This window comes from Ovis aries, chromosome 7, assembly GCF_016772045.2.
Source record: "Ovis aries strain OAR_USU_Benz2616 breed Rambouillet chromosome 7, ARS-UI_Ramb_v3.0, whole genome shotgun sequence".
Lineage (NCBI taxonomy): Eukaryota > Metazoa > Chordata > Mammalia > Artiodactyla > Bovidae > Ovis > Ovis aries.
Genome location: NC_056060.1, coordinates 83,921,914 through 83,946,873, shown reverse-complemented (window position 1 = coordinate 83,946,873; position 24,960 = coordinate 83,921,914). Strand labels below are relative to the sequence as shown.

General features: G+C 50.1%; 1 protein-coding gene across 3 annotated transcripts in view; it reads left to right on the top strand.

The window, feature by feature from the left end:
• Window positions 1-24,960, top strand: part of LTBP2 (latent transforming growth factor beta binding protein 2) — a 111,945-nt gene that overhangs the window by 37,503 nt on the left and 49,482 nt on the right. For all 3 annotated transcript variants that reach the window (XM_042252771.2, XM_027972022.3, XM_042252770.2), the window contains exons 4-8: window positions 16,397-16,587; window positions 18,676-18,846; window positions 19,362-19,568; window positions 20,356-20,642; window positions 21,696-21,798. In XM_042252771.2, coding sequence (XP_042108705.1) covers window positions 16,397-16,587; window positions 18,676-18,846; window positions 19,362-19,568; window positions 20,356-20,642; window positions 21,696-21,798 — 959 coding nt within the window. The remainder of the gene's footprint in view (window positions 1-16,396; window positions 16,588-18,675; window positions 18,847-19,361; window positions 19,569-20,355; window positions 20,643-21,695; window positions 21,799-24,960) is intronic.

Sequence of the window (24,960 nt, the reverse complement as noted above, 5' to 3'; positions counted from 1 at the left end):
GAGCAATCATGACATAATTTATGCCTTATAGCTAGATAAGTCTGGGTTAGACTCTTAGCTCTGCCACTTAACAGTTATGCTGTCCAGAACAAGTGATTTGATCTCACAAGCCTCAGTTTTCTCATCTGTAAGATGGGGATGCCCACCACTAATAGAGTTGTCAGTAAGAGTTACTAATATGCATAAGTGAATCTGGCACCTTTTAAGTGTCCTATGAATGGCACTCATCTTATTTGTCCCCACACTTTGGGGTTACTGAGACTTCTGTTTATAGCAACAGGAGTAACTGGAAACTCTTGAGAATTTGCCCACACTACTTGAAGGTGTCTCTGGTCCTGAGGTTTCCCGTCATAGTCAAGGGTAAGCAGCAGGTTGGGGAATGCCATCCACCAAAGGTCCAGCACTCAGGCTTTGAGACCCCACCCCAGCCCTCCCTGCTGTTGGTGAGAGTGGGCAAATAAACCATTTCTCTCTCTGTGCCTCAGTTTTCTCTTCTGTAAAACAGAAAGTGATAGTTTTTATAACCTAGGGTTGCACTAATTAAGTAGCTCTCAAGCATAAAGAGCCTAGTAAAATTTTTAAAATGAAGTGCCTCAAGCAGATGTCTCGCACATAATCAGTTGGTAGGTTTGGGATGAGCGAAGGCTTCTTCCCAGGTCTTTTAGAAATCTGGTCTCAGGGTAGAGTTCCAGACCCTGGTAGGGCAGGCTGGTTGCAGGCTGCCAAGACTTTGTTCAGCCCCTGAGAAGTATATCCTTGACTCAGGCTGCCTCTGTCTACAGCAAGCCTGTTTGGGCAGGTCCAGAAGTGGGTAAACTCATCTGAGGTTGCAGGCCTATGTTTGCTGTCCAATTAGGCAGGCCAGCTAAGCTCTGTGTGTGTGTGTGTGTGTGTGTGTGTGTGTGTGTGTGTTGGGGGTGGGTATATGTGGAAGGAAGAGATGGGTCCCAGAGACCACATGCTGGGAGCTCCAGATTCAGGAGGTGGGTATCTCATGGCCAATTTGGTGGTGGTGAGAGGTCCATATACCAAGTTCCTCAAGGCTTTGGGAAGAGGTCCAAGCTCAACCTCCCCAGCCTAAAGGCCTCTCCTCCTCCTCTGATCTGTGCCCAAAGGCCCTGACTCATGTTTTCTTTCCCTTCACCTCTTTACCTCCCCAGCCTCTTCCTTTTTTCTTGCACTTCTTTGGAATTCATACAATGCCAGCTTGTGGTGAGGGTGGAGGTGCAGGGGAGGGAGGAGCGTGATGAGCTTTGGAGTCCAGTAGGCCTGGTTTGGATCCTGGGTTTCGTCACCCGTGAGACCCATGAGCTGGGGGCCAGCGACTTACTGCCTCCACAGCGCATGTGCTCCACAGGTGCTGGGGAGTGAGCCCCGCTCCCAGGGCTCTGGGGACCTTTCTCAGGTGATGTTTGTTCCATGCCTGGGACGCCATAAGCACAGCAGTTACTTGACCCAGGTGGGTGTGTGTGGAGTTCTGTGGCTCCAAAACTTCACCACCTCACCCCCGCCACCCCTGGGGGAAACCGCAAATGCCCTGGGAGGTAGGGGTGGGGGAGGAGAGTACTCTTGGCCAGGCAGGGTGGGCTCCAGGGAGGAATCGTGCAGGACTGCCTTCCTAAGAGACCATTTTTAATCTTGTTCCTCCCGGATAAAAACACCCCCAGGCTTACCTTTTGTACATGAGATTCAAAACATAAGGCCTGGACTCTAGGCTCTAAAGCTCAGTCCCAAAGCATAGCTCTCAAGCCATGATGTAGTGTACAGGCCCCGGGTCCAGATCAGAAGCAGGTCACCTGTGTCCGATGCCCAGCTCTATTAGTTATGGGCTGTGTGACCTTAGGCAAGATACCTAGCAACTCTGCCTCACCTGTAAAAAAGGCATAATAATAATACCCACTCCCTCATATAATGATGATTATATTCATTTATAAAGTGCTTAGAAAAGTACCTGGCAGATACGAGCGCCGACGAGGGCTGTATAGCTACTTGCTATTATGTATCGTCATCCTTGGGGCTTCCCTGGTGGCTCAGCGGTAAAGAATCTGCCTGCAGTGCAGGAGATACAGGAGATGTTGGTTCAATCCCTGGGTTGGGATGATTCCCTGCAGGAGGGCATGGCAACCCACTGCAGTATTCTTTCCTGGAGAATCCCACGGACAGAGGAGCCTGGTGGGCTACAGTCCACAGGGTCACAAAGAGTCGGACTGAGTGACTTAGCACACAAGCACAGCTGTGGGCCCAGCATTGTGAGGACTCCATGAAAGACATAAAGATGGTACAATCCAGGCCCCTCTTCTCCCTTCTGGGAGTCTGTGTCCCTGGCCACACCACAGCCCTTTGGATGGTCCTGCTGGACCAGAAGGAGGGGAAAAGGTGATTGCCTGGCAGGTCCCCACTTGGGCAAAATGACACTTGTGTAGAAACTGAGGAGCATGTCCTGGGGCCCTGGGCAGCCCCTCAGGGTGCCTTCTCCTTCCTGCTCTGCTCCCTGAAGTGCCTGAGGTGTGATCTCTGGGCCTGGGCAGCCCTCTCTGGCTTCCTGCCCAGCTGCCTGGCCCCTCCAGGAGAGGAAAAGGGTGACGCAGCCTCAAGAGTCGTGGGCTGGGCAGCTGGTGAGGCCGGCCACCTGCTCAGCGGTAAAACGTCCACAGTTGACTGAGGCATCAGGGATCCATGGAGTGGAGTGCAGTGAGGCTCAGAGAGGTTTCTGGACCATTGGGAGACTGAGGCAGCACCCAGGTAAGGCTGCTCCAGCAGTGGGAGACAGGCCTCAGTCTCCGGGTGTGCACAGCTCTGTGCACAGCTCCGCCAGCCTCTGCCTCGTCTGCCCGCAAGGAAGCAGGGCGCTGCGTTCTCTCTCGAGCTGCACGGAGCAGAGCGGGGTGCAGTTCTGGGCAGGGAGGCTCCCCGAGTTCTGCCCCCTCCCCATCCGTCAGCCTGGCAGGGGCATCCCCTGGGTGCTTGTGCGCAAGCTCCAGACCTCTCGGACCTGGGTGTAACCTCAGAGAAAACTCCAGGCACAGACCTCAGAGCAGGGGGAGGTGACTCACAGGCGGCCACCCGGGTGGGGCTGGGTGGGAACCTCAGGCTGACCAGTGGGCCCAAAGGAGTCAAGTGAGTGGGCACAGCAGGACCAGCAGCAGGGAAGGTCTGGAGATATGTAGGGGGACCTTTTGGGAGGGCAGTGAGGCATGGGGGTGCCAGTGTTGGCAAGGCAGCATCCTAGGGCCAGACAGTGGGGGCGGAGAGGGCCTGACTCCCCCCGGGATCAGCCCACTGACTACATCACCTCCCTTGTCTCTCAAATGTCACGGCCCAGAGCCCCATCCTGGGTGGGAATGCCTGCTGTTTCCTTTCTGGTATGGGAGGGGGAGCTATTCGATTCCCGGGACAAGACGGTCCTGTCTCTCCAGGGACCACCATGTCACTGGGGCAACTGTGGCTTTTAGAGCCATGTCCTTCCTCAAGCCATGCTGAAACCTGCTCCCTGTGACATGATCCTGGGACCATGTCTTCTGGAAATCCCATCTCTTTCCTGCCACATCCTCCTGCCATCTGATGATGGATAACACAGTATGGAGGCAGGAGAGTAAGGTTTAGGAGGGTGCTGATTCCCCCAGCCAGGCCCGCCAAGGAACCCAAGGGCCTGGGGACAAAGAATGCAGTGAGGGTAGCCAGGGGAAACTTCTAACCACATAGCTCCAGGCCAGAGTAGACTTTTGGGGTTCCACTCCCAACTCCTCCACTTTCTACACTGCGCTGTCCAATACAGTAGCCATCAGCCATGAAGGGACTATTTAAATTTGTTCATGTGTGCTAAGTCACTTCAGTCGTGTCCAGCTGTATGTGACCCTATGGACTGTAGCTCACCAGGCTCCTCTCTCTATGGGATTCTTCAGACAAGAATACTGGAGTGGGTTGCCTTTCCCTTCTCCAGGAGATCTTCCCGACCCAGGGATTGAACCCAGGTCTCTTACGTCTCCTGCACGGGAAGATGGGTTCTTTACCACTAGAGACACCTGGGAAGCTGTCTTTAAATTTAATTTAACGTCAAACTCAGTTACTCAGTCACACTAATCTCATTTCCAAGTGCTTCAAAGCCACAAGAAGCTAGTAGTTAGCATATTGGAGGGCGCAGACTATAGAGCATTTCCACTGTCACAGGAAGTTCTATTGGACACTGTGATTCCAGTTAAATGATCCTGGACAAGTCCTTAACCTCTCTGTGCCTCAGTTTCATTTTCTTTTTTTTTTTGAGTGCAGATCTCACTTCATTTATTTATTTATTTATTTTATTATTTTTAAATTTTTATTTTTACTTTATTTTACAATACTGTATTGGTTTTGCCATACATTGACATGAATCCACCACGGGTGTACATGTGTTACCAAACATGAACCCCCTCCCACCTCCCTCCCCATAACATCTCTCTGGGTCATGACCGTGCACCAGCCCCAAGCATGCTGTATCCTGCATCAGATATATACTGGTGATTCGATTCTTACATGATAGTATACATGTTTCAGTGCCATTCTCCCAAATCATCCCACCCTCTCCCTCTCCCTCTGAGTCCAAAAGTCCGTTATACACATCTGTGTCTTTTTTGCTGTCTTGCATACAGGGTCGTCATTGCCATCTTTCTAAATTCCATATATATGTGTTAGTATACTGTATTGGTGTTTTTCTTTCTGGCTTACTTCACTCTGTATAATGGGCTCCAGTTTCATCCATCTCATCAGAACTGATTCAAATGTATTCTTTTTAATGGCTGAGTAATACTCCATTGTGTATATGTACCACAGCTTTCTTATCCATTCATCTGCTGGTGGACATCTAGGTTGTTTCCATGTCCTGGCTATTATAAACAGTGCTGTGATGAACATTGGGGTACATGTGTCTCTTTCAATTCTGGTTTCCTCGGTGTGTATGCCCAGCTGTGGGATTGCTGGGTCATAAGGTAGTTCTATTTGCAATTTTTTAAGGAATCTCCACACTGTTCTCCATAGTGGCTGTACTAGTTTGCATTCCCACCAACAGTGTAGGAGGGTTCCCTTTTCTCCACACCCTCTCCAGCATTTATTGCTTGCAGATTTTTGGATCGCAGACATTCTGACTGGTGTGAAGTGGTACCTCATTGTGGTTTTGATTTGCATTTCTCTAATAATGAGTGATGTTGAGCATCTTTTCATGTGTTTGTTAGCCATCCGTATGTCGTCTTTGGAGAAATGTCTATTTAGTTCTTTGGCCCATTTTTTGATTGGGTCGTTTATTTTTCTGGAATTGAGCTACATAAGTTGCTTGTATATTTTTGAGATGAGTTGTTTGTCAGTTGCTTCATTTGCTATTATTTTCTCCGATTCAGAAGGCTGTCTTTTCATTTTCTGAAAAATGGGTTAATAATAGTAGCTAGCCCCTAAAGTGGTTGTGCAGATTAGATGATATAGTGCAAATATAACAATTAGTACACAGCACAACCAGTGTTCATTATTATTGTCTAGGACAAGTGGAACAGAGTTCAAGTTCTCTGTGACACCTGGGAACCCACCAATTCTGGCAACTCTGATACCCAGAGGCTGGGGAGTGGCTGCTGTCTTAGCCAAGCCTAGGCCTCACCTGCTTGGCCCCCCAGACAAAGCATCGCCATGAATCAGCAGGCTCCTGGCTCTGTGACAAGGCCATCGTGTCCCCTCTTCTTCACCCCCCAGAGCTGGGTATCCCCTTGTTCTCTGTGGAGGCAGGGTAGATTTGCAGCAGGGGGCTAGAGTGTGATGTCTGGAAGCACTCCCTTGGGTCTCTGGGGATTTGGCACAAGGGTCATCTGATCGTGAACTGGGTGTGAGACCTGCTTGGCCAGCGAGGAGGAGAGAGGGAGCAAAGTATTGTGAGGGTTTCCCTGCTGCCTCCCCAGGACCCAGATTCTCAGGAGACTGAGCTCCTTGGGAGGTACCAAGGCGTGTTCACCTGTAAGGGCTGGGCTTGCTGGGAAGGCCAGAAGCATGCCTCCAAGCAGAAGGCCACGAGTTGGAGCCACACCCTCCTGTCTTGGTGTTCTCTCCTCTCCCCTTCTACCTCTTCAATGCCAGCGTTATTGATTCCTAGGCCCCTCCTCTGCCTGCCTTTATTTTCTTTCACTCCCGTGTTTCTCGAAGGGTTTCCATGTCAGAGGACCTGGCAGTCATAAGCAATACCATGAACAATCAATGCAATCAATTCCATGATTAGAGCTGGGGACAGTTTTATTAGCAGAAACTATGACTGTCGTCTGTGTGCGCTAAATAAAAAACCGGCTCTAGGCTCATGCATGGAGCCCTGAAAAGGGCAAGCCGTCAAGTGAAGTACAATGGGCTGTTGCCACATTTTCCCATCAATATTCCTTCACTGCTTGTTCATTGGCTTTATCGTGTGCTAGCAGACAAGCAGTAGCAGATGCCAAAGTTTGGAGGCAAATTTATGGAAGCAAAACCCAACACTGAGACTCGTCTGTTCATTAACATATTTCCCTCTTTGAAACTGAGACGTGGAAGCAGACGCAATGCCTCAGTCCAGCAGCGGAACTCTGGACTGGTTTGCTATGCATACTTTCTCGGAATGATATCATCCCTGAACCCCCAGCTCTCCACTGGGACTCCCTTGACTGCGTCTGCAGCCCCAGGTCCTCTCCCGAGTGCTGCAGCCCAGGTGTTTCCATCGGCACATCCATCCTGAGACACCAGCACTCGTCAGGTCCCAAACTGAGCCACTTCTTGGCTCTCTCCTTGAGATCTTGGCTGTTGGATCGCCCTCCACCCATTCGTCTGAGCCACAGCTGGGAACTCTTTATGTATTAAATATCCTTTGAATCCATGCCTTCTTCTTGGTCCTGTCCTTGGTCCCTACTAGCCTAAACCATAGCCAAAGCCTTCCAGCTGGCCTTTCAGCCCTCCCCTCTCTGGTCTATCCACCAGCAGGCAATCTTTCATCAGAATAATAAACATTCGAAAAGCCCATCCCATCATGTCCCAGCCCTGCTCGAAGACCACTAGCATCTCAAGACTGGTATATGGCTCCCCCTGTACCCTCACATCTTTGCTGGAGTGCTGATTCCCTTGCTTAGTCTCCACTGGGGCAGAGGGCAAGACAGTCTTTGCCATCCTTGGACCTGGATGCCTGGCACGTGGCAGGCATTCAGTAAGTGCTTCTTGAATGAGTGAAAGAGGGTGGGCTGCTCCAAAATCTCTAGGGACTCCCCCTGACCCATGCAATGCAGCCCAGACACCTCCCTGATATTTCAAGCCCTTGACCATATGAACCCAAATCGATTCTCACAGCCTCAGTGAAATGGCAACAGAGAAATAAGTGGTAGGGCAGCTGGAGCATAAACTTACCTGGTTTGTTAACCTGGCTTCAGTACTCATGAGTTCTGCGATCTTCAGAACTTCCCTGCCCTCTGTTTTCTTGACTGTAAAATGGGGATAATGAGTAACTCTCAGGGTTATGGAGAGGCTTTCGTGAGATAATGCATGTGACGTGCACTGTAGGCACACAGCCTGGCATGGAGCAAGCATTCATTAAACTGTAGCACTCGTTTATTCCCCTACCACCCACTTCCCACTCCCTCCCACCCCCCGCCAACACACACACACACACACACACACACACACACACAGGAAACCACTTATTAATTCCCAGGGTATCCTTCCAAGGTTGCTTTAGGAATATGAAAATAATTTCAACATGTATCCTTATTTTCTCTATTTTTACACAAAAGTTTACATGCCCCACAGCCAGAGTCAGCAAACTTCTTCCATAAAAAGCCGGATAGTAAATATTTTAGGCTTTGTGCAACATATGGTGTCTGCAACTCCTCAGCTCTGCCATTGTAGAGCAAAAGCAGTTCTAGACAATGAGTGTGGCTGGATTCCAAATTAAAATGTATTTATGGAAACTTAAATTTAAATTTCGTATCTCTTTCTCATGTCATGAAATATTATTCTCCTTTTGATTTTTTCCAACCATTAGAAATATAAAAAACAATTGTTAAGTCACAGTTTGTACAAAAACAGTTGGTGGGCCAGATTTTGACTTTTTTTTCACTTTTCTATATATCTTGGAGAGCTTTTCCTATGGGTGTAGAAGAGCTGTGTCTTTCTGTTTTGAGGGCATAGGACTCCATCCCATAGATGTCTCTTAGTTTGTTTAACCAGCCTCCTACTAAGGGACACTTACATTGTTTCTATTCTTTACAAAATATTTTGCTCTTACGAAACAGGGCTTCTATGAATGATCTTGTTATCCATCACTGTGGACATTTACCGGTGTCTTAGGGCAGATGTCCCTAGAGGTGGAGCTGGAACATCAATTGAGGTGTGTGATTTTGCGGGGAGAGAGAAACAAAACGGAAAGGTGGACAGAGCCAAGCAAGGACTGGTTCTGGGAAAATCAAGCCGAGGCCTAGTTGAGGGTGGAGCTTGGAGAGTTGTCCCGCCTTCAGGCGAAGGGGTGGGGCTTTTAAACTTCCGGTTCCGGCTGTCATTAGTTTCATGGTCATGGTGGTGGGAGAAGAGAGTGAGTTGGTGTCCTTCCGTCAAGGAGAAGCCAGTGTGGGGTGCACCCTTCACGGAGTGGAAGGGACAGGGAGGCCGCAGGCGGGCCTGCAGGGGCAAAGCATCGATGCGCTGGGGTGTGGATCAGTTCAGTTCAGTCGCTCAGTCGTGTTCCACTCTTTGGGACCCCATGGACTGCAGCACGCCAGGCCTCCCTGTCCATCACCAACTCCTGGAGTTCACTCAGACTCACGTCCATCGAGCCGGTGATGCCATCCAGCCATCTCATCCTCTGTCGTCCCCTTCTCCTCCTGCCCCCAATCCCTCCCAGCATCAGAGTCTTTTCCAATGAGTCAACTCTTCGCATGAAGTGGCCAAAGTACTGGAGCTTCAGCTTTAGCATCATTCCTTCCAAAGAACAGCCAGGGCTGATCTCCTTTAGAATGGATTGGTTGGCTCTCCTTGCAGTCCAAGGGATTCTCAAGAGTCTTCTCCAACACCACAATTCAAAAGCATCAATTCTTTGGCACTCAGCTTTCTTCACAGTCCAACTCTCACATCCATACATGTATCAGGGTCTTTTCCAGTGAGTCCGTTCTCCACCTCAGGTGGTCATCAGGTAGGGTGTGGATGGGCATTGCCAAATTGCTCTCGATATAGGCTGTATCGATGAACATTTCTACCAGCAGCATCTGAGAGTACCTGTTTCTTCAGGATCTCACCAAATTAGTCTGTTATTAAACTTTTGGATTTTTTGCTCATCTGATGGATTGAAAAGGGCTACCTGAGTTGTTTCCATTTACACATCTCAGAATGAGAAAAGTTGAGCATATTTTCACATATTGGGGAAATATATGGATCTTTCCCCCCTGCCATGAACTGTTCATATTCCTTTGCTGATTTTTCTTCTAGGGCTATTGGTCTGTCTTTTCTGTTTCTAGGAGCTCTTTAAATCTGATGAAGATTGGTTCTTTGCCTGTGATATAAATTGCACATGTTTTTCCCATTTTGTCATTTGTCTTTTTACTTTGTTTAAAGTGGTTTTGGCCAAGTAGAGATTTTTTGATCATAGGGTTGTCTGGACAAGTAAATTATATGTTACGTAAAACAGCTAGAATGATGTCTGCTACCTGGTAGGCATTGAAAGGATGTTTTTTCCTTCCCTCTCCTCCACTCTGTGCTTTATCCAACTGTGCTCGTTATCCTTCCTTAAATATGACCCGTGCTTCCTGCCTTCATGTATTTTCTTATGTGGAATGTCTTCCTCTTCAGTTTGGTCTGTGAAAATCCTACTTATCTCTTAAACCTAGCTCAAATGTCATGGTCTTTCTTACATCTGAACTCTTGTACATCTGTTAGTCATCAGAGTTCACCTTAGATCCTAGTAATATGCACACATTTATCATGCTTTTCCTGAGCCTCAATTTCCTTTTCTATAAATTGGAGTTGCTGGGGAAAAGACTGATTTGTTTTTATTACAAAATAATACATGTTTACTGTAAAATTGTAAAAACAATTTTTTTTTTTACTGAAAGACAGCTAAAAATATGGAAACATAAAGTTTACACATATACAGGCACTCTCATCTCCAAGGGGCCAGCCACTGTTTACAGATCCTTCCAGACCTTTCCTATCCCTTATAAATATCTGTAGGGGAGAAAGAGAAATTTTTTTTTTTCAAACAAAAACCTGGAAGTATACTATCCATATTATTCTGCAACTTACTTTCTTCATTCAATAAAATAATGGGATATCCTGGTGGCTCAGATGGTAAAGCGTCTGCCTGCAATGTGGGAGACAAGGGTTTGATCCCTGGGTTGGAAAGACGCCCTGGAGAAGGAAATGGCAACCCACTCCAGTACTCTTGCCTAGAAAATTCATGGATGGAGGAAGCTTGTGGGCTACATTCTGCAACTTACTTTCTTCACTCAATAAAATAACATAAGATGATGCATTTAAAGCATCTGGCTCAGTGCTTTATCCATGGGAGCTATAACTATTCAGTGCACATTGTAGTGGTGTTTTTAAGCTTTCTTTTGGCAGCAGAACACTTAGTAAACAAAATAGTATATGTGTGTTAGTCGCTCAGTCATGTCCAACCCTTTGTGACCCCATGCACCGTAGCTCAGAGGTTCTTCTGTCCATGGGATTTCCCAGGCAAGATAATGGAGTGAGTAGCCATTCCATTCTCCAGGGGATCTTCCTGTCCCAGGGTTTGAACCCAGGTCTTCTGCATTGCAGACAGATTCTGGTCTGAGCCACCAGAGTGGAAGCCCCTTTGTAGAGTGGAGCCAAGGGTCTGGTGAAAGTGGGTCAAGTGGAGGGCACAGAACCCCTCACCCATCGCCTCCCCATCACTGTTAGGAAGCCAGTGTGCTGGGTAGGATGTGAGTGTACCATGTTTACTGAATGGCATTATTTTGGGTATACAATGTCCAGGGAGTTTTCACTCAGCTCACAAGATCCCAGCCAGCTGGGGCTGGAAGGTTTTCTTCCCAAATAGGTTGAAAGAGCTCGAGCGTTCTCAGGCTGGAGCAAATCTTGGTGAATCATGTAGCTCAGTGGTTCCTGCTTGGTTCCATGCTGGTCTGTGTTGAAGACCAGCATCTGTTTTTGTTGGTTCATGAAGAAATGAAAAAAAGTCAATGAGGTGAGATGTCCATGAAGTTAAGCTTATTCCTTGGAGAAGGGAAAGGCGACCCACTCCAGTATTCTGGCCTAGAGAATTCCATGGCCACAAAGAGTCGGACACGACCAAGTGACTTTCAAGCTTATTCAGATATTTCTTATCGCCATTGAAATATATTTTCTTTCATAAAATTATGGTGGTAATAATTAGTAGTTGTGTGTGTGTTTTAATGTCTTACCTAAATAAAAATTTGGCCAATTTATGTCGGTCCCCTAAGTTTGTTTCAAAATTTTACTGATCCATGGAATTCTGAAGTCTAGAGAGAGCTGTTTCAGTCCATCGTGGCAACTTTGCCAGGACCTCCCTAGAGCAATTCCAGACAGACAGTCTTGTGCCAGGCAAGTCTGAGAACCACTATCCTATGATGAAATTGCAGCAGCTCTTCCAGAGCTGAGAGTGCACAGAACCACACCCTGCACAGCTGAGAGTGCCCAGTCCCCCGCCCCATCCTGGGGACTGTAGTCCAAGGAAGTCCCTTTCTCAGTAACATTCTCACTTGCCTCATTGCCACCAGTCTCTGGGAGCCAGAGTTGAACTGAGAACTCAAACTTGTTGTTGTTCAGTTGCTAAGTCACGTGAGACTCTTTGTGACCCCACAGACTGCAGCATGCCAGACTTCTCTGTCCTCCACTGTCTCCTGGAGTTTGCTCAAATTCATGTCTATTGAGTCAGTGATGATATCTAACCATCTCATCTTCTGCTGCTTCCTTCTCCTTTTGCCTTCAATCTTTCCCAGCACCAGGATTTCTTTTTCCAATGAGTCAGTTCTTTGCATCAGGTGGCCAAATTTGGAGCTTCAGCTTCAGCATCAGTCCTTCTAGTGAATGTTCAGGATTGATTTCCTTTAGGATTGGCAGGTTTGATATCCTTGCAGTTCAAGGGACTCTCAGGAGCCTTCTCCAGCACGATGGTTTGAAGGAATCAGTTCTTCAGTGCTCAGCCTTCTTTATGGTCCAGTTCTCACATCCATACATGACTACTGGAAAAACCATAGCTTTGACTATATGGACCTTTGTCGGCAAAGTGATTTTTCTGCTTTTTAATATGCTGTCAAGGTTTGTCATAGCTTTCCTTCCAAGGAACAGGTGCCTCTGAATTTCATGGCTGCAGTCACCATCCGCAATGATTTTCGAGCCCAAGAAAAGAAAACCTGTCACGGTTTCCATTTTTTCTCTTTCTATTTGCCTTGAAGTGATGGGACTGGGTGCCATGATCTTAGTTTTTTGAATGTTGAATTTCAAGCCAGCTTTTTCATTCTCCTCTTTCACCTTCATCAAGAGGCTCTTTAGTTCATCTTCACTTTCTGCCATTAGAGAGGCATCATCTGCATACCTGAGGGTGTTGATATTTCTCCCAGGTCGCCTCCCTCCCTGCCCACCTCCACAGACTGGGCTGGGGCTTATGAAGGGAGATCACGGTCTCCTTCTAGAGGTGCTTTCAGCACAAGACATAGGACCTATGAAAGAACCAAGGCTTCCTCCTTGGCTGTGAGCCTCTCAGAAGTTAAGACTTTGATTTCTGTCATTTAACTGAAAGTTCCCATCACAGCAGTACATGACAATAGATTGAGCTCAGAAGGCTGTGGTTGTTAAAAATGTGTTGCCACCAGATTAGTCATTTGGCCCTTTGTATGTAAGAATGCTTGGACAATGTAACAAGATATTTGGGGGTATCTTTTAACTCCCCTTAGATGGAGAATAATTTTTGGTGGTTTGGGGAGAGATATTTTGTCTGAACTGTAGCTAGCACTTTTTTTTCTTGTTCATGTGAGAATTCTGACATAGTTTTCAACTTGTGACCACTTATTTATATTTGCAAAATAATCACATGGTCTCACTGTTTCTCTTGGTCCTCACCACAGCCCAGTGAGGTGGGTGTCACCCTTCTTGTTTTAGTGACCACTCGCATGGGAGGCGGAACTTACATATGTCTAGCCCAAATCCTATCTTCTTCTCTCCTCTGTATAGACAGGTCTTTCTATGACTGCTGCTGCTGCTAAGTCGCTTCAGTCATGTCCAACTCTGTGAGACCCCATAGATGGCAGCCCACTAGGCTCCCCCATCCCTGGGATTCTCCAGGCAAGAACACTGGAGTGGGTTGCCATTTCCTTCTCCAATGCATGAAAATGAAAAGTGAAAGTGAAGTCGCTCAGTCATGTCCGACTCTTAGCGACCTCATGGACTGCAGCCTACCAGGCTCCTCCATCCATGGGATTTTCCAGGCAAGAGTACTGGAGTGGGGTGCCATTGCCTTCTCCGACTAGGGAATTTTTCCCCCCTTCTCTGCAAAGTTGAACCATTGGCCCTGAGCGGATTTGAACTCAGGATTCTTGGGGTCATTAGCATGGAGTTCCAACTAGAGAAACAAGTGATGGCCAAAATAACAACGGTGACCGCACACCTCCAAGAAAGGACCCTTTGAGTTTTCCACCTCGACCAGATTGGAGAGCTCTTTGTCAGCAGCATCAAGTTCAGGCATGTCCCAGGTGGTCTGCGCAGAACCTGAACTACCGCGTCCGCTTCCCGGGGTGCTCTGCAGTGCTGACATTTTGTTGAGCCATGGCACCAGCCTGGGCACTAGCCAGTCTCCCACAAGAAGGAGACTCCCGCTGACCCACCAGCCCACTTACCTCTCACTCTTTGGTGAGCTCTTATTAGCCACCAGAAGGCTTGGGTTTTCTGCTGCAGTTAATTGTGCTGACTTTCTCCTGGGAATGAAGAGCAGGTGCCTGAGCATTGGGCTCCCAGTTCTGGCCTATGACAGCTTCCAGAGCTTCCGGGGTGGAGAACAAGCCCTCTCTCCCATCCCAGCTCTCAAACCTGGGGAGCAGGCTGAGGCCTGATTGGGGCTTTCAGCTTGAGGATGGTGGTTGGTCACCCTGAAGAAGAGCAGCACTGAAGCTCACGGGAGCCAAGTCCTGGACCAACAGGGCAGGGCGAGGGCTGGAAGGTTTCAGACTCTGAGCCCTGTCCTGGTAGGGCGTCAGCCAGGAAAGGAGGAGAGGGGGATTGCTCATGGCCTGGACCCCTGGCGCCAACACAACTGGAGTTGGGACGGTGGAGGGAGAGGGTCCCAGGACCTTATGCTGCTTGGGCAAGGAATCCAGTGGAGAGGCTAGGGGTGGGACCAGCTGGAGGAAAGAGCACCACCCCAGGCGAGTGCAGAGGCTTCTTGGCTGAGCTTCTGTTGTGGTCTGGGCTGCCTTATTGGGTAGCACAGGGGTCTAGCTGCCCTGAGTTGGAATCCTGGGGTCTGATTTACTGTTGTATAATCTGGGCAGGTAATTGCTCTCTCAGCTTCAGTGTCTACAATGCGCTCATACCCACCACAGTCCAGACCCTGTCGTGTATACAGTGGTTCGTATACATTGTGACAGTGACAGAGTGGTTACCACGGAGGCTGCCTTGTAGAACGGCCTGCCTAATAATAGATACGTAAAGAACACGTTCAGATATATGAGACCGACAGCTCAAATTCCTCAGATACCAAAGACACGAGCAGAAAATTTTCACAAGTGTTAAACAGATGTGTGAAAAAATTCAACCTCAGAAATCACAAAAAGGGAGCTAAGGTAACACTGAAGTGTCATTTACGATGACTATTACTGCTTTATGAAAAATTAATAATATGTTATGCTGGTGAGGGTGCAGTCCAAATGGTACATGTATACATTTTGATGCAGCTTTTTGGGAGCATTATCTCCAGTGTATACCTACAGCCATAAATGTTTCTAATTTTTGGAATTAATTGCATTCTAATCTGTGGAATTAAGCCTAAAATAATAATCATTTTCAAAATATTTCTTATGAGAAATTTTCAAACATACAGAATAATAATTAGTTTAACGAACCCCCATACTAAAAAAATATTTTTAATATTTATTTATTTGGCTGTGCCAAGTCTTAGCTGCAGTATGTGGGATCTTCATTGCCGCATGCAGTATCTAATTCCGTGACCAAGGATGGAACCCAGGCCCCCCTGCATTGGGAGCAAGGAGTCTTAACCACTGGACCAACAGGAAGTCCCCTAAAAGAATATGTTAACTGAAGAAAAAAAGCCATATGAGTCAGGATGTCCACAGTCGAAAACGTAAAACAAAATAGGTATAGAATGAATGCATTGTGATTCATCTTCATATAGACTATCATGTCGCAATTAAGATGATAAATGTGAAAACTATAGAACTGTATCAAGTACCACCTAATATTAATCAGAATTTCAATGATCTCTACAGATAATGACAATAGCATTTAAATGATTTCTACAGACAATGAAATAGGTGCGGAGCCTCCTTCTCCCCACCGTTGCTTCCCCGCTTCACTCTCGAAGACAATGACAATGATATCTACAGATAATGACACGATAGATAATGACAATATACTTGAGCAGAGGTTGAAAGGAAATATGCCAAAGTATTTGCTGTGTTGAGGTGGAGGGTGATGAACTCAATTCTTTCTCCTTGAATGTTGTTGTTATATTAGTTTAACCATAAAAATTAATCAGGGGGATAGTCAGGTTTTCTTCCCTGAATCAATCTGTGAACATGTATTTTCTGGGCACCTATTCCATAAGGCCAAGCATGATAGGTTGTATTAATAAGAGATAAGGGGGGACTTCCCTGGCAGTCCAGTGGTTAAGATCCTGCACTGCCACTGCAGGGAGCGCAGGTTTGCTACTTGGTCGGTGAGCTAAGACCCCACATGTTGCATGGTGCGGCCAAAATAAATAAATAAAATATAACAGTTTATGTGTCAAGGTACATCGCTCGTCACTCTTAAAAAAAGATGCGGCAAGGGACAGGCGCTGGACTCGGTTTTAGGGCGCGGGCTAGTCCACAAGATTCTCAAACTCTACAAATGTCAGAGCTACATGAGACCAGTCTAACACCTTCATTTTGCAGTCAAGGGCCTTGAGGCCCAGGGAGGCTAAGTGACCTGCCCAGAATACCCAGCCAAAGCCTGGCAGTCCCACACAAAGGTGGGCACTCCCACCAAACCAGCCAGCTGGCCTGGCCCCTTTCTTCCTGTCTCAGGGCACCTCCGTTTTCCTGGAGTTGGGAAGAAGGCAGCCAAGTAGAGAACACTCTCCCAGTGTGGAGGCAGGGGCTGGATGTCCTGAACTGGAAGGGCACAGGGATGCTGCCCCCGGGATGTCAACCTCATGCCTCGCTTGTCTCCCCAGGACCCTGAGTGGGCTCAGCCAGACCCACTCCTCCCAGCAACATGTGGGGCTGTCCCAGACCGCCCGACTTTATCCAGCCCCTGCAGCGAGTGGCCAGCTGACCTCCAATGCCTTGCCCATGGGGCCAGGTCCCGAGCGGAGGGATGGTGCCCCACAGGCAGCATATCTGGACCACCCATCATCCTCCTGGGGTAAGGATGCCCTGTCTCCGGTTCCTCATAGACCCTCCTTCTCTCCACCACTGCTTCCCCGCTTCACTCTCTCAGAAAGGCTGAGTTGTCACCCTGTTGCTCATTCTTTCAGCCAATGAACAGTTGTCGAGCACCTGCTTTGTGCCAGGCTCCAGGGGTCCCAAGCCAGCTGTTAGAGAGACTGTGCCCCCTTGAGACACTTAGGCCTTGACTTGTCCTTTTCCACCCCATCTGTCACCTGTCTTGCCTTTGCGTCCTTCGTATCCAGCTGTGAACCTCACCTCCCCGGTCCCAGTCCTTCCCCTTCATCCTTTCTGCAAAGCTCGAGCCTCCTGGACCAATCTGACCAGTTGCTTCCTTAGCACCTACAGCGGGACCTCTGCTTCCCAGAGGAGAGGACCGGGCGCCCCTGAGGATCCCACCTTCACACATCCTTGATCGTTGCTCAGCAGTCCTTCCTGGGGTGCCTGGACACTTTGTCTCTCTCATTCCTCAGAGCAGCCTCTCCAAGAGGCCCGCACCTTCCCCAGCCCCATCCCACGGCATGCTTCTTACTCCCCAGAGTCCTCACTTTCCTGCCCCCGCCATGCCATGCACGTCATTCCCTTGCCTAAACCCGTGCCTGAGCTGACTGCCTTTCTTTGTTTCCCATTTTTAAAGTTGAGGGGAAATTCACATAATGTAACATTAACCATTTTAAAGGGTACACCTCCATGGTTTTCAGGAATCCACAATTTTATGCAGCCACCACCGCCACTGTCTAATTACAGAACATTGCCATAACTCCAGAAAGAAGCCCCATGCCCGTTAAGCAGTCACTCTCTTCCCCCCAACCCCCACCCCTCGCTGTCCTTAAAGATTTGCCAATCGTGAGCATTTCGTGTAAACGGGATCTTTTTGTCTGGCCTTTTGTGTCTGGCTCCGTCACTTGGTATAGTGTTTTCAAGGTGGATCCGTGTTGTGGACAACAGGCATGAGTGATCTTTCTTGCCGTCTTGAAAAGGAAGCACCCCTCCTCTTGTCTAAGGCATGTGCCACTGTTTCTTGACTCCTCTGGACCCCTAGGCTGTCACTTGGCCTCCCCCCACCCTAGTTCTCCTCCCCCTTTGAACTGGACCACCCTCAGCCCTTCCCCTGCAGCATATACAGTTGCTTATAAATCTCCCATTCTTTCTCTCTCTCATAAACACACACACGCACATAAGGTTATTTTCCTCTGCCTTCCTTTCTGTCTCTGCTTGCTTCACAGTCAAGTCTATACAGACCTTTCATAGTTCCCTTCTCAGCCCCTCTGCCTCCTGGCTTCCCTCCCTGGCCCCCAGGATGGAATGAATACCCTTGCTTTGTACATCCGCTGTCACCACTCATGTTGAATGAAGCGCCCTCCTCTTACTCTGCCACAGTGACCTCCCAACTGCTCATCCTGCCTCCCCAATCACCTGTTCCCCCCCGCTGGAAGGACATAACACCCCCACTCCCTTTTGACCTCTCCCTGAAAACTGTCAGTGATTTCCCACCACCAGCTGGATAAAGTGCCCTATGCTCGTTCTGGCCCTTAGGGCCTCCAAAACCTGACTCTCATCGTTCTTTCAGGCATTCTCTTGGAAAACTGTCTACGCTGGCAAGTCTGAGCTACATTCTGTTCTCTGCACTGGGGTTCAGAGCCCAGCTGCCTCCCTTGCTAGCTGTGTGACATGGGATACAATCTATCCCTCAGTGAGCCTCAGTTTCCTTACCTGTCAGATGGGAATGCTAACTGGGATCTAGGAACATGGCCAATATTCAACCACCTTAACCTACAAAGATGGCAATTTTCAATGGTTCTACCTAAAATAAGACTCCAGAGGGTTGAGAGTCGTTGTGCATGAAGCCCAAACTCAGCTGCTGGCCCATCGGCATCCCTCAGGAGATGTTGGACCGTGAGCTGTTACCCTGCCCCCACTATGGGACCTTACATCCAGGAGGGACTTAGCAAATGCCCTTGGGATGGATTCAAGCCAGTTCCGTGTGGGCCTTGCTAGCCAGCCTCTGGAGGTCACAGCTGTGCCTCTCAGCCCTGCCCCCTGGACCCAAGCCCTCTCTCTGCAGGGCTGAATCTCACGGAGAAAATCAGGAAGATCAAGATCGTCTTCACTCCCACCATCTGCAAGCAGACCTGTGCCCGCGGGCGCTGTGCCAACAGCTGCGAGCGTGGCGACACCACCACCCTGTACAGCCAGAGCGGTCACGGGCATGACCCCAAGTCTGGATTCCGCATCTGTGAGTCCCTTCCCAGCTCAGAAGGCTCCTGGCTGGCCCTGGGGCGGGTGTGGGGGTTTGTGGGGAGGCAGTTGGTCAGAGGGACCGGCCTGCCTTGGCCTGGAGCCCAGCTCTTCTGCAGGAAGGAAGCCCGGAGCTCTCCTACTGTGGCTCCCGTGAGCTGTCTGGGATCACACAACGCTGAGTCCTCACCCAGCTCTGTCACGTGTGACTCGGCAGGTCACACAACCTCTCTGAGTCCCGGTTTCCTCATAGAGAGGTGAAGCAGTAAATAGGGCCACTTCCCTCACCATCCTCCAGGTCACCTTGGGGCTGAGGAAAGGCAAGGCCTAGTTATTATCCACCCTCCTTCACTCCCAGGCCTCCTGGAAAGTCCCTGCATTTCCGAGGGGACCGGGTTCCGGAAGCCATCAGACTTGGGGGCCTGGTCACTCCCCTCCCCCAACCCTGCCAGCCCACATTGTAGGTGCTGCTGTATGCTTCCGCCGCCAGTCACCCTGAGGTCGGTGTTGTAGATTTTTGCCAGATCCCCTGCCTGAATGGGGGCCGCTGCATCGGCAGGGACGAGTGCTGGTGCCCCGCCAACTCCACCGGGAAGTTCTGCCACCTGCCCGCCCCCAGGCTGGACCAGGAGCCTCCAGAGAGGGGCCCCCGCCACAGGGCCCCGCTGGAGAGCCCCTTGAAGCAGTCCACCTTCACACTGCCTCTCTCCAACCAGCTGGGTGAGTGTGGGCCTGGGGAACCACGTGGGGTGGGTGCTGGCATCCTGACAGAGGAGATGGGAAACTGAGTCTCCAGCACTTCCTTCTCCTCCATCCTCAGGGCCCAGTTTCATTCCTTAAAATTTTCTCTGCCTTTCCTTCTGAGTTCATCAATTTATTTATTTATATATTTTTTGCCCTTACCCTCTACTGGGTGCTACGAGTAAGACAATAGAGTCTAAGGGTAGGTCCTGACTTTAAGGAACTCATGGGTCCTGGTCAGGAGAGGGAAGATGCCTCTATTATTAGGTGCCAAATAAAGGGCAAAAAATACAGAATTTTGTAGGAGATCAGGAGAGAGACCCGAGCCCTGAGTGTTCTGGGAAGGCTGCCTGGAGGAGGTGGACTTCAGTTAAGCCTTAAACAATGGGTTGGTTTTGGTTAAGCAGAGGGGAGTGGGAGGGCTTCCAGGGCAGAGGGACTGGTCTAAACAAAGGCATGGGGTGGGGACCACGCAGGGTTGGTTGGGCTGGAGCCCAAGGGCTGTGCAGGATCGTGGGAGGAGGTGGAATCAGGAAGGTACTTTGGAAGTTGGTAACAAAGGTTCTTCATAGGAAGGTGTGGAATGAAGGAGTCTGTGCTTTGTCCTGTCCTCCCTGAGAAATTCTTCTGGGGTTTGGGTAGAGAGTGAAGAAACGGAGGAGAGATTTGGGGAGACACACAGTGGCCCACGTGGCCCAGGGCTGATGCCACTCCTTAGAGGGTGGGGCCCTGTGTCCCCACCTCTGACCCCAGCCCCTCTGCTCAGCCTCGGTGAACCCCTCCTTGGTGAAAGTGCACATTCGCCACCCGCCGGAGGCCTCGGTGCAGATCCACCAGGTGGCTCGGGTGCGAGGCGAGGCCGAGGAGGCCCCGGAGGAGAACAGCGTGGAAACCAGGCCCTCGCCCCGGCTCCCCGCCCGCCCCGGCCACGGCCGCTGGGACAGCAACCGCATCCCCGCCCGGTCCGGAGAAGCTCCCCGGCTACCTCCCCCAGTGGTGCCCAGGACTCCGGCCCTGCTGGGCCGATGCTACCTGAGCACTTTAAACGGACAGGTGAGATCGTGGCTCCAGCCCCAGCCCTGGGGGCTTTGAGACTGTGACTGCTCCCTCAGTGCCGCTCCTCCTTCTCTCTCCTCCTCGTTCTTAGAGAATGTGGGAGTCTGCAGGGTCTCCCATTTCCCAGATGGGAAAACTCAGAGCATAAAATTGCCATGAATGTCGAGAGGTTGGGCAAGCCAACCCATGCTCCACTGGGTACATGTCAGTGCCAGGCAGATAGAAGAGGACCCAAGAGAGGCCCCCTCTGCAGGGGCATCGGCATCTTCTAGTCCCAGCAAATCCTGAGCTCTGCTGGAGCTGAGTATAGGACCCCCGGGGCATGGATAGAGGAGGGGCTGTTAGATCTGGCAAGGAGTTTGGAGAGTTGAGTAACAGAGATGTAAAATCAGCAAATGCAGATTAAATCCCGAAGCCTTGGGCATGTGAAGATAAAAGACGATCCATTCCCTTTTTCACTGATGGGATCCGCAGTCAGTGATGGGAAATCAAGTGAGCTTTTCTGAGTCCAGGCCCTTTATCTTTATAGGGGCTAAGCCAGACTCAGGATGGTTTTCCCTAGGGTTGCAGTTTGGCATTTCTGAAAACCCCTCCCAAGTTTAGGGAGCTGGAACAGGTGGGAAGTAGCTCAAGGATAGGATCCTGGGTCCCCGGAGCCTCTCAACTGCAGTGTTGCTGAGCATGGGCCCTGCTTGAGGGAGGTGGTCCTGGCATTCTCTGGAGTTTGATGGAGGAAAGCCCATCCTTCGGGACCCCTGTGTCTTTGGACTCGGGGCATGGATGGGGGGCAGTTTGCAGACCTCACAGAGAAGATCTTGTCTGGGTGTGTCACTTCCACCCCATCCCCTAAGCTTAGTGTCTGGCAGGGTGGACCTCGGGTTTCTCCACTTCCTTCTGGGACAACGCCTTCCCTCCCCTCCCCTCCCTTGGGTGGGGGCATTCTCTGGCAGTATGTGAGGGGTGAACTCATGACTCAGCCTCTCCTGGGACATCTCTGTGCGGGAGAGGGAACCAGGTGACGAGTGCCCATGGTCCTTTTTTTTTCTCCAGTGTGCCAATCCCCTGCCGGAGCTGACAGCCCAAGAGGACTGCTGCGGCAGTGTGGGGGCCTTCTGGGGGGTGACCTCCTGTGCCCCATGTCCACCCAGACCAGGTGAGTGCTGGGTGCCAGGCTCCAGGGTTGTGAGCAAAGCTCTCTGGCCTCTGCAGCAGACACCCCCCCCACACACACACACCCCACCCTGCGTCTCCCACCAGGGTCTCAGAGGCCAGGCAGGTAGAAAAGGCTGGTAAACTGGGCAGGCTCTCCAGGTCTGCTTCCGACTGGTGGCAGAAGCTCCTGACAGCTCAGACCCACAGCCGGGTCCAACGTGACCTGCCTGCTCCATCTGATGGCCTTCACCAGTTGTTCTGAGTGAGATTTTAGGAATCCCATCCCAAGCTGGGCCCCCTGGTATACTCCTCAACCCCTTCCACATACCCCCTGCCCAGGTCCCAGAGGCCCCGAGGTTTCTGATTTAGTGACTCAATGTTTCCTTCATTCTCTCCTCCTCACCCCCTGCTTCCTACCTCCCAGTCTTTGAATCTGGGTTGGGCACCTGCCCCAGAATAGCCTAGCCCTTGGGGTATGTGAAACTCCGCTTCTGGCCCTCTTTCCAATGATGAAAAAGCCTAACATATTCATTCACTCATTCAGTCAGTCAGTCAGCAAATACTCATCACGTGCCTCGTGTACTCTGAGCCCTGAGAATTCAGGAATGCTGCTCTCACAGGCATTGATCTTAAAGTTGGGAGGTGGGTGGCAAGGCTCCTGTGCCTGAGTATGGCTCCTGCCACTCAGCCTGTCTTCCCTTCCCCGCCCCATGCAGGTCTCCCTCCTAGGTCTGAGCCCAGGCCTGGCAGGTATTTCTTTGCCTGTCAGCAGTCAACTCCGTGAGTCAGCTTTGTGGGGGGCCTGGCCCAGAGCCCGAAGGTGGGAGCGGCAGGACTGTTCCTTACTTCAGACTCGCCTGTGGAGCAGTGATCATATTTTCCAGGCTAAAAAAATATGCGGACAGTTTGACAGTGTGATAGACTCTTTGGTGAAGCAGCACAGGATAGTAATTAGCTTCCAGGCCTGAGTGTCCAACACATGATGGGTACCAGTCCCAGCTCTCACCTGCTGAGCTCTTTCTGCCTCGTCTTCGATCTGTGGAGTGGAGACAGGAACAGTGCCAGCCTCGTGGGGCCTCTGTCAAGAGTCAGGGAGAGGGTGCCTGTACCTACCATTAGGGCATTTCATGGTAGCTGTTATAATTACCGTTAGAAAGTGTCCCTCCAAAAAGGGTAAAGGGACTGGCCCCAGCGCCTGGAGGGGAAGAGTATGGAACTGCTCAGCATCTCCCCCTGCAGGCCAGAGATGTTTTTACCACATTTCTTCCTCCCGGTCAGACCCACCCTCGAGACTTCCTCACACCACACGCCATTCACCCAGCACTGATGAAGTACCCATAGTGTGCAGCCCTGACCAAACAGTGAACAGATAGAAACAGTGCCGCCCCTCTCAAGCATACAGTCTGGTGGTGGAGGGCGGTTGCAGACAGTAGAGCTGGGGCCACAGATAGCTCCTGTAGCACCTTTGTACAAATGAGTGAAAGGTGCCCCTTCCATGTGTTCAAAATAGTCTTTATAATTAGACAAATGCAGGATGCCATTGATTCTGTCAGATGTCATCCTTTTGTGCAGTGTGCAGCCTGCACATCCGTACACTGTGGGCTAGGAGGTCCTTCCTCAAACTGATGGATCAGGGAAGGCCTTTGTAGGAGGTGACATCCAGGATGAGATCTAAAGTATTATTAGAGTAAGCCAGAGAGGTGGGGAAGTGCCTAATAACCCAAGAAAATTGCATAGACCGGCGAGATCAAGCGCATGAGAACATTTCCTGGAGCAGAACACCCCCAAGGCTGAGGCCTCACCCCCTCCCTGTACCAGGTAGTGCCTCCGAACACCACCTCCCTGACTGTGTTCAGCACATCTCAGCAAGCTGGGCACCAGGGTGCAGACCCTGGAATGTTAAGCATTCCCCATACTGAGCAAGAAATTACAAAGACAGAGCAATGTCAACATTTAAAATGTGGTAAAGTGCAGTTGGGCATAGTGGAGAGAAGGGGCAGGACGCTGGGGAAACTTGTTTGCATTGACAGGGTGCCAGACAGCTCCACGCCCGAGCCTGGGGAGCCGGGGTGAGGAGTGTTTCTTTAAGTAGGTAAGACAGGCAAACTACTGTGCAAGACTCAGGAAAAAGAAGGTGAGCGCCTGGGGTGGATTTGGGAATGGTTGGCAAGACTCCTGTGTTCTAGAACGTTCTCAGCCCTGGTGGCTTTGCCCCTCTGAACCTCGACTTCTCTTCTGATAAAAACACTACTGCACCCCTCAGGGAAGGGTTTTGTTGCTCCCAACAAGGTAGTCTAATAGAATCAGGGATGAGGGAAGTAATAAAACCAGAAGCTGGGGTGGAGGAGGAGCCACGTGTGACTTCATAGCTTTCCCTAAATCACCTTTGACTCTTGAGGTTGTACAGGATGGTTGAAGAAGGTCCCTGCAGAATGCTGCTATTTGTGACATGGGAAAGGACTGCCTTGATGTCTCAGTTACATGGCTCAGACAAATCTCTTTTCCTTCCAAAAAAAAAAAATTCCTCGATGCCTTCTTTCTCAAGGAAATAGCTCAAGGAGTCAATCGAGGCCAGCCTCTGGTCCCCCCACCCTTTCTCCCTTCACTCTGAGTGGCAGATGCAGCTGACCTGCCAGGACCTGGCCTGAGCCACATCTTCCTGACCCCTGGGCAGTTATCAAACGTCCCGGCTCAAGAGCTGCGGCCATCCCCACACCAGGGTCAGGAGAGCACACACCCCTCAAAAACCACTTTGATTGAGGCCACATTTTTGAGTTTTTACCCGAGAAAGACAGACATCTGGGTTGACTGGAAAGTTGGCCGCTGCCCCATCTGGCTTGGCACTGGCCGTGTCAACCCCAAGGCCCCTTTGCTGCAGCAGGCGGGGCTGGCACACAGCATGCAGCCCGCAGTGGTGGGCCCCAGCTGTTTGCCACAAGACCATCTCTCCATCTGCCTGGCATGGGATGAGTTCACCTCGGAACCCAAGCCCCTCCTGTATCTCCAGGGAGAGTGGATTCTCTTGCTCTGCCCCTTCAAGGAATTCTACGACTTTCCCTCTGAAAAAACAATTATAGCTGCCAGTTCATGAATTTTTACACTATGCTGTGCTTTCACGTGCATTATCTCACTTCACTGTCACGACCACCTGCAAGCTAAGGAT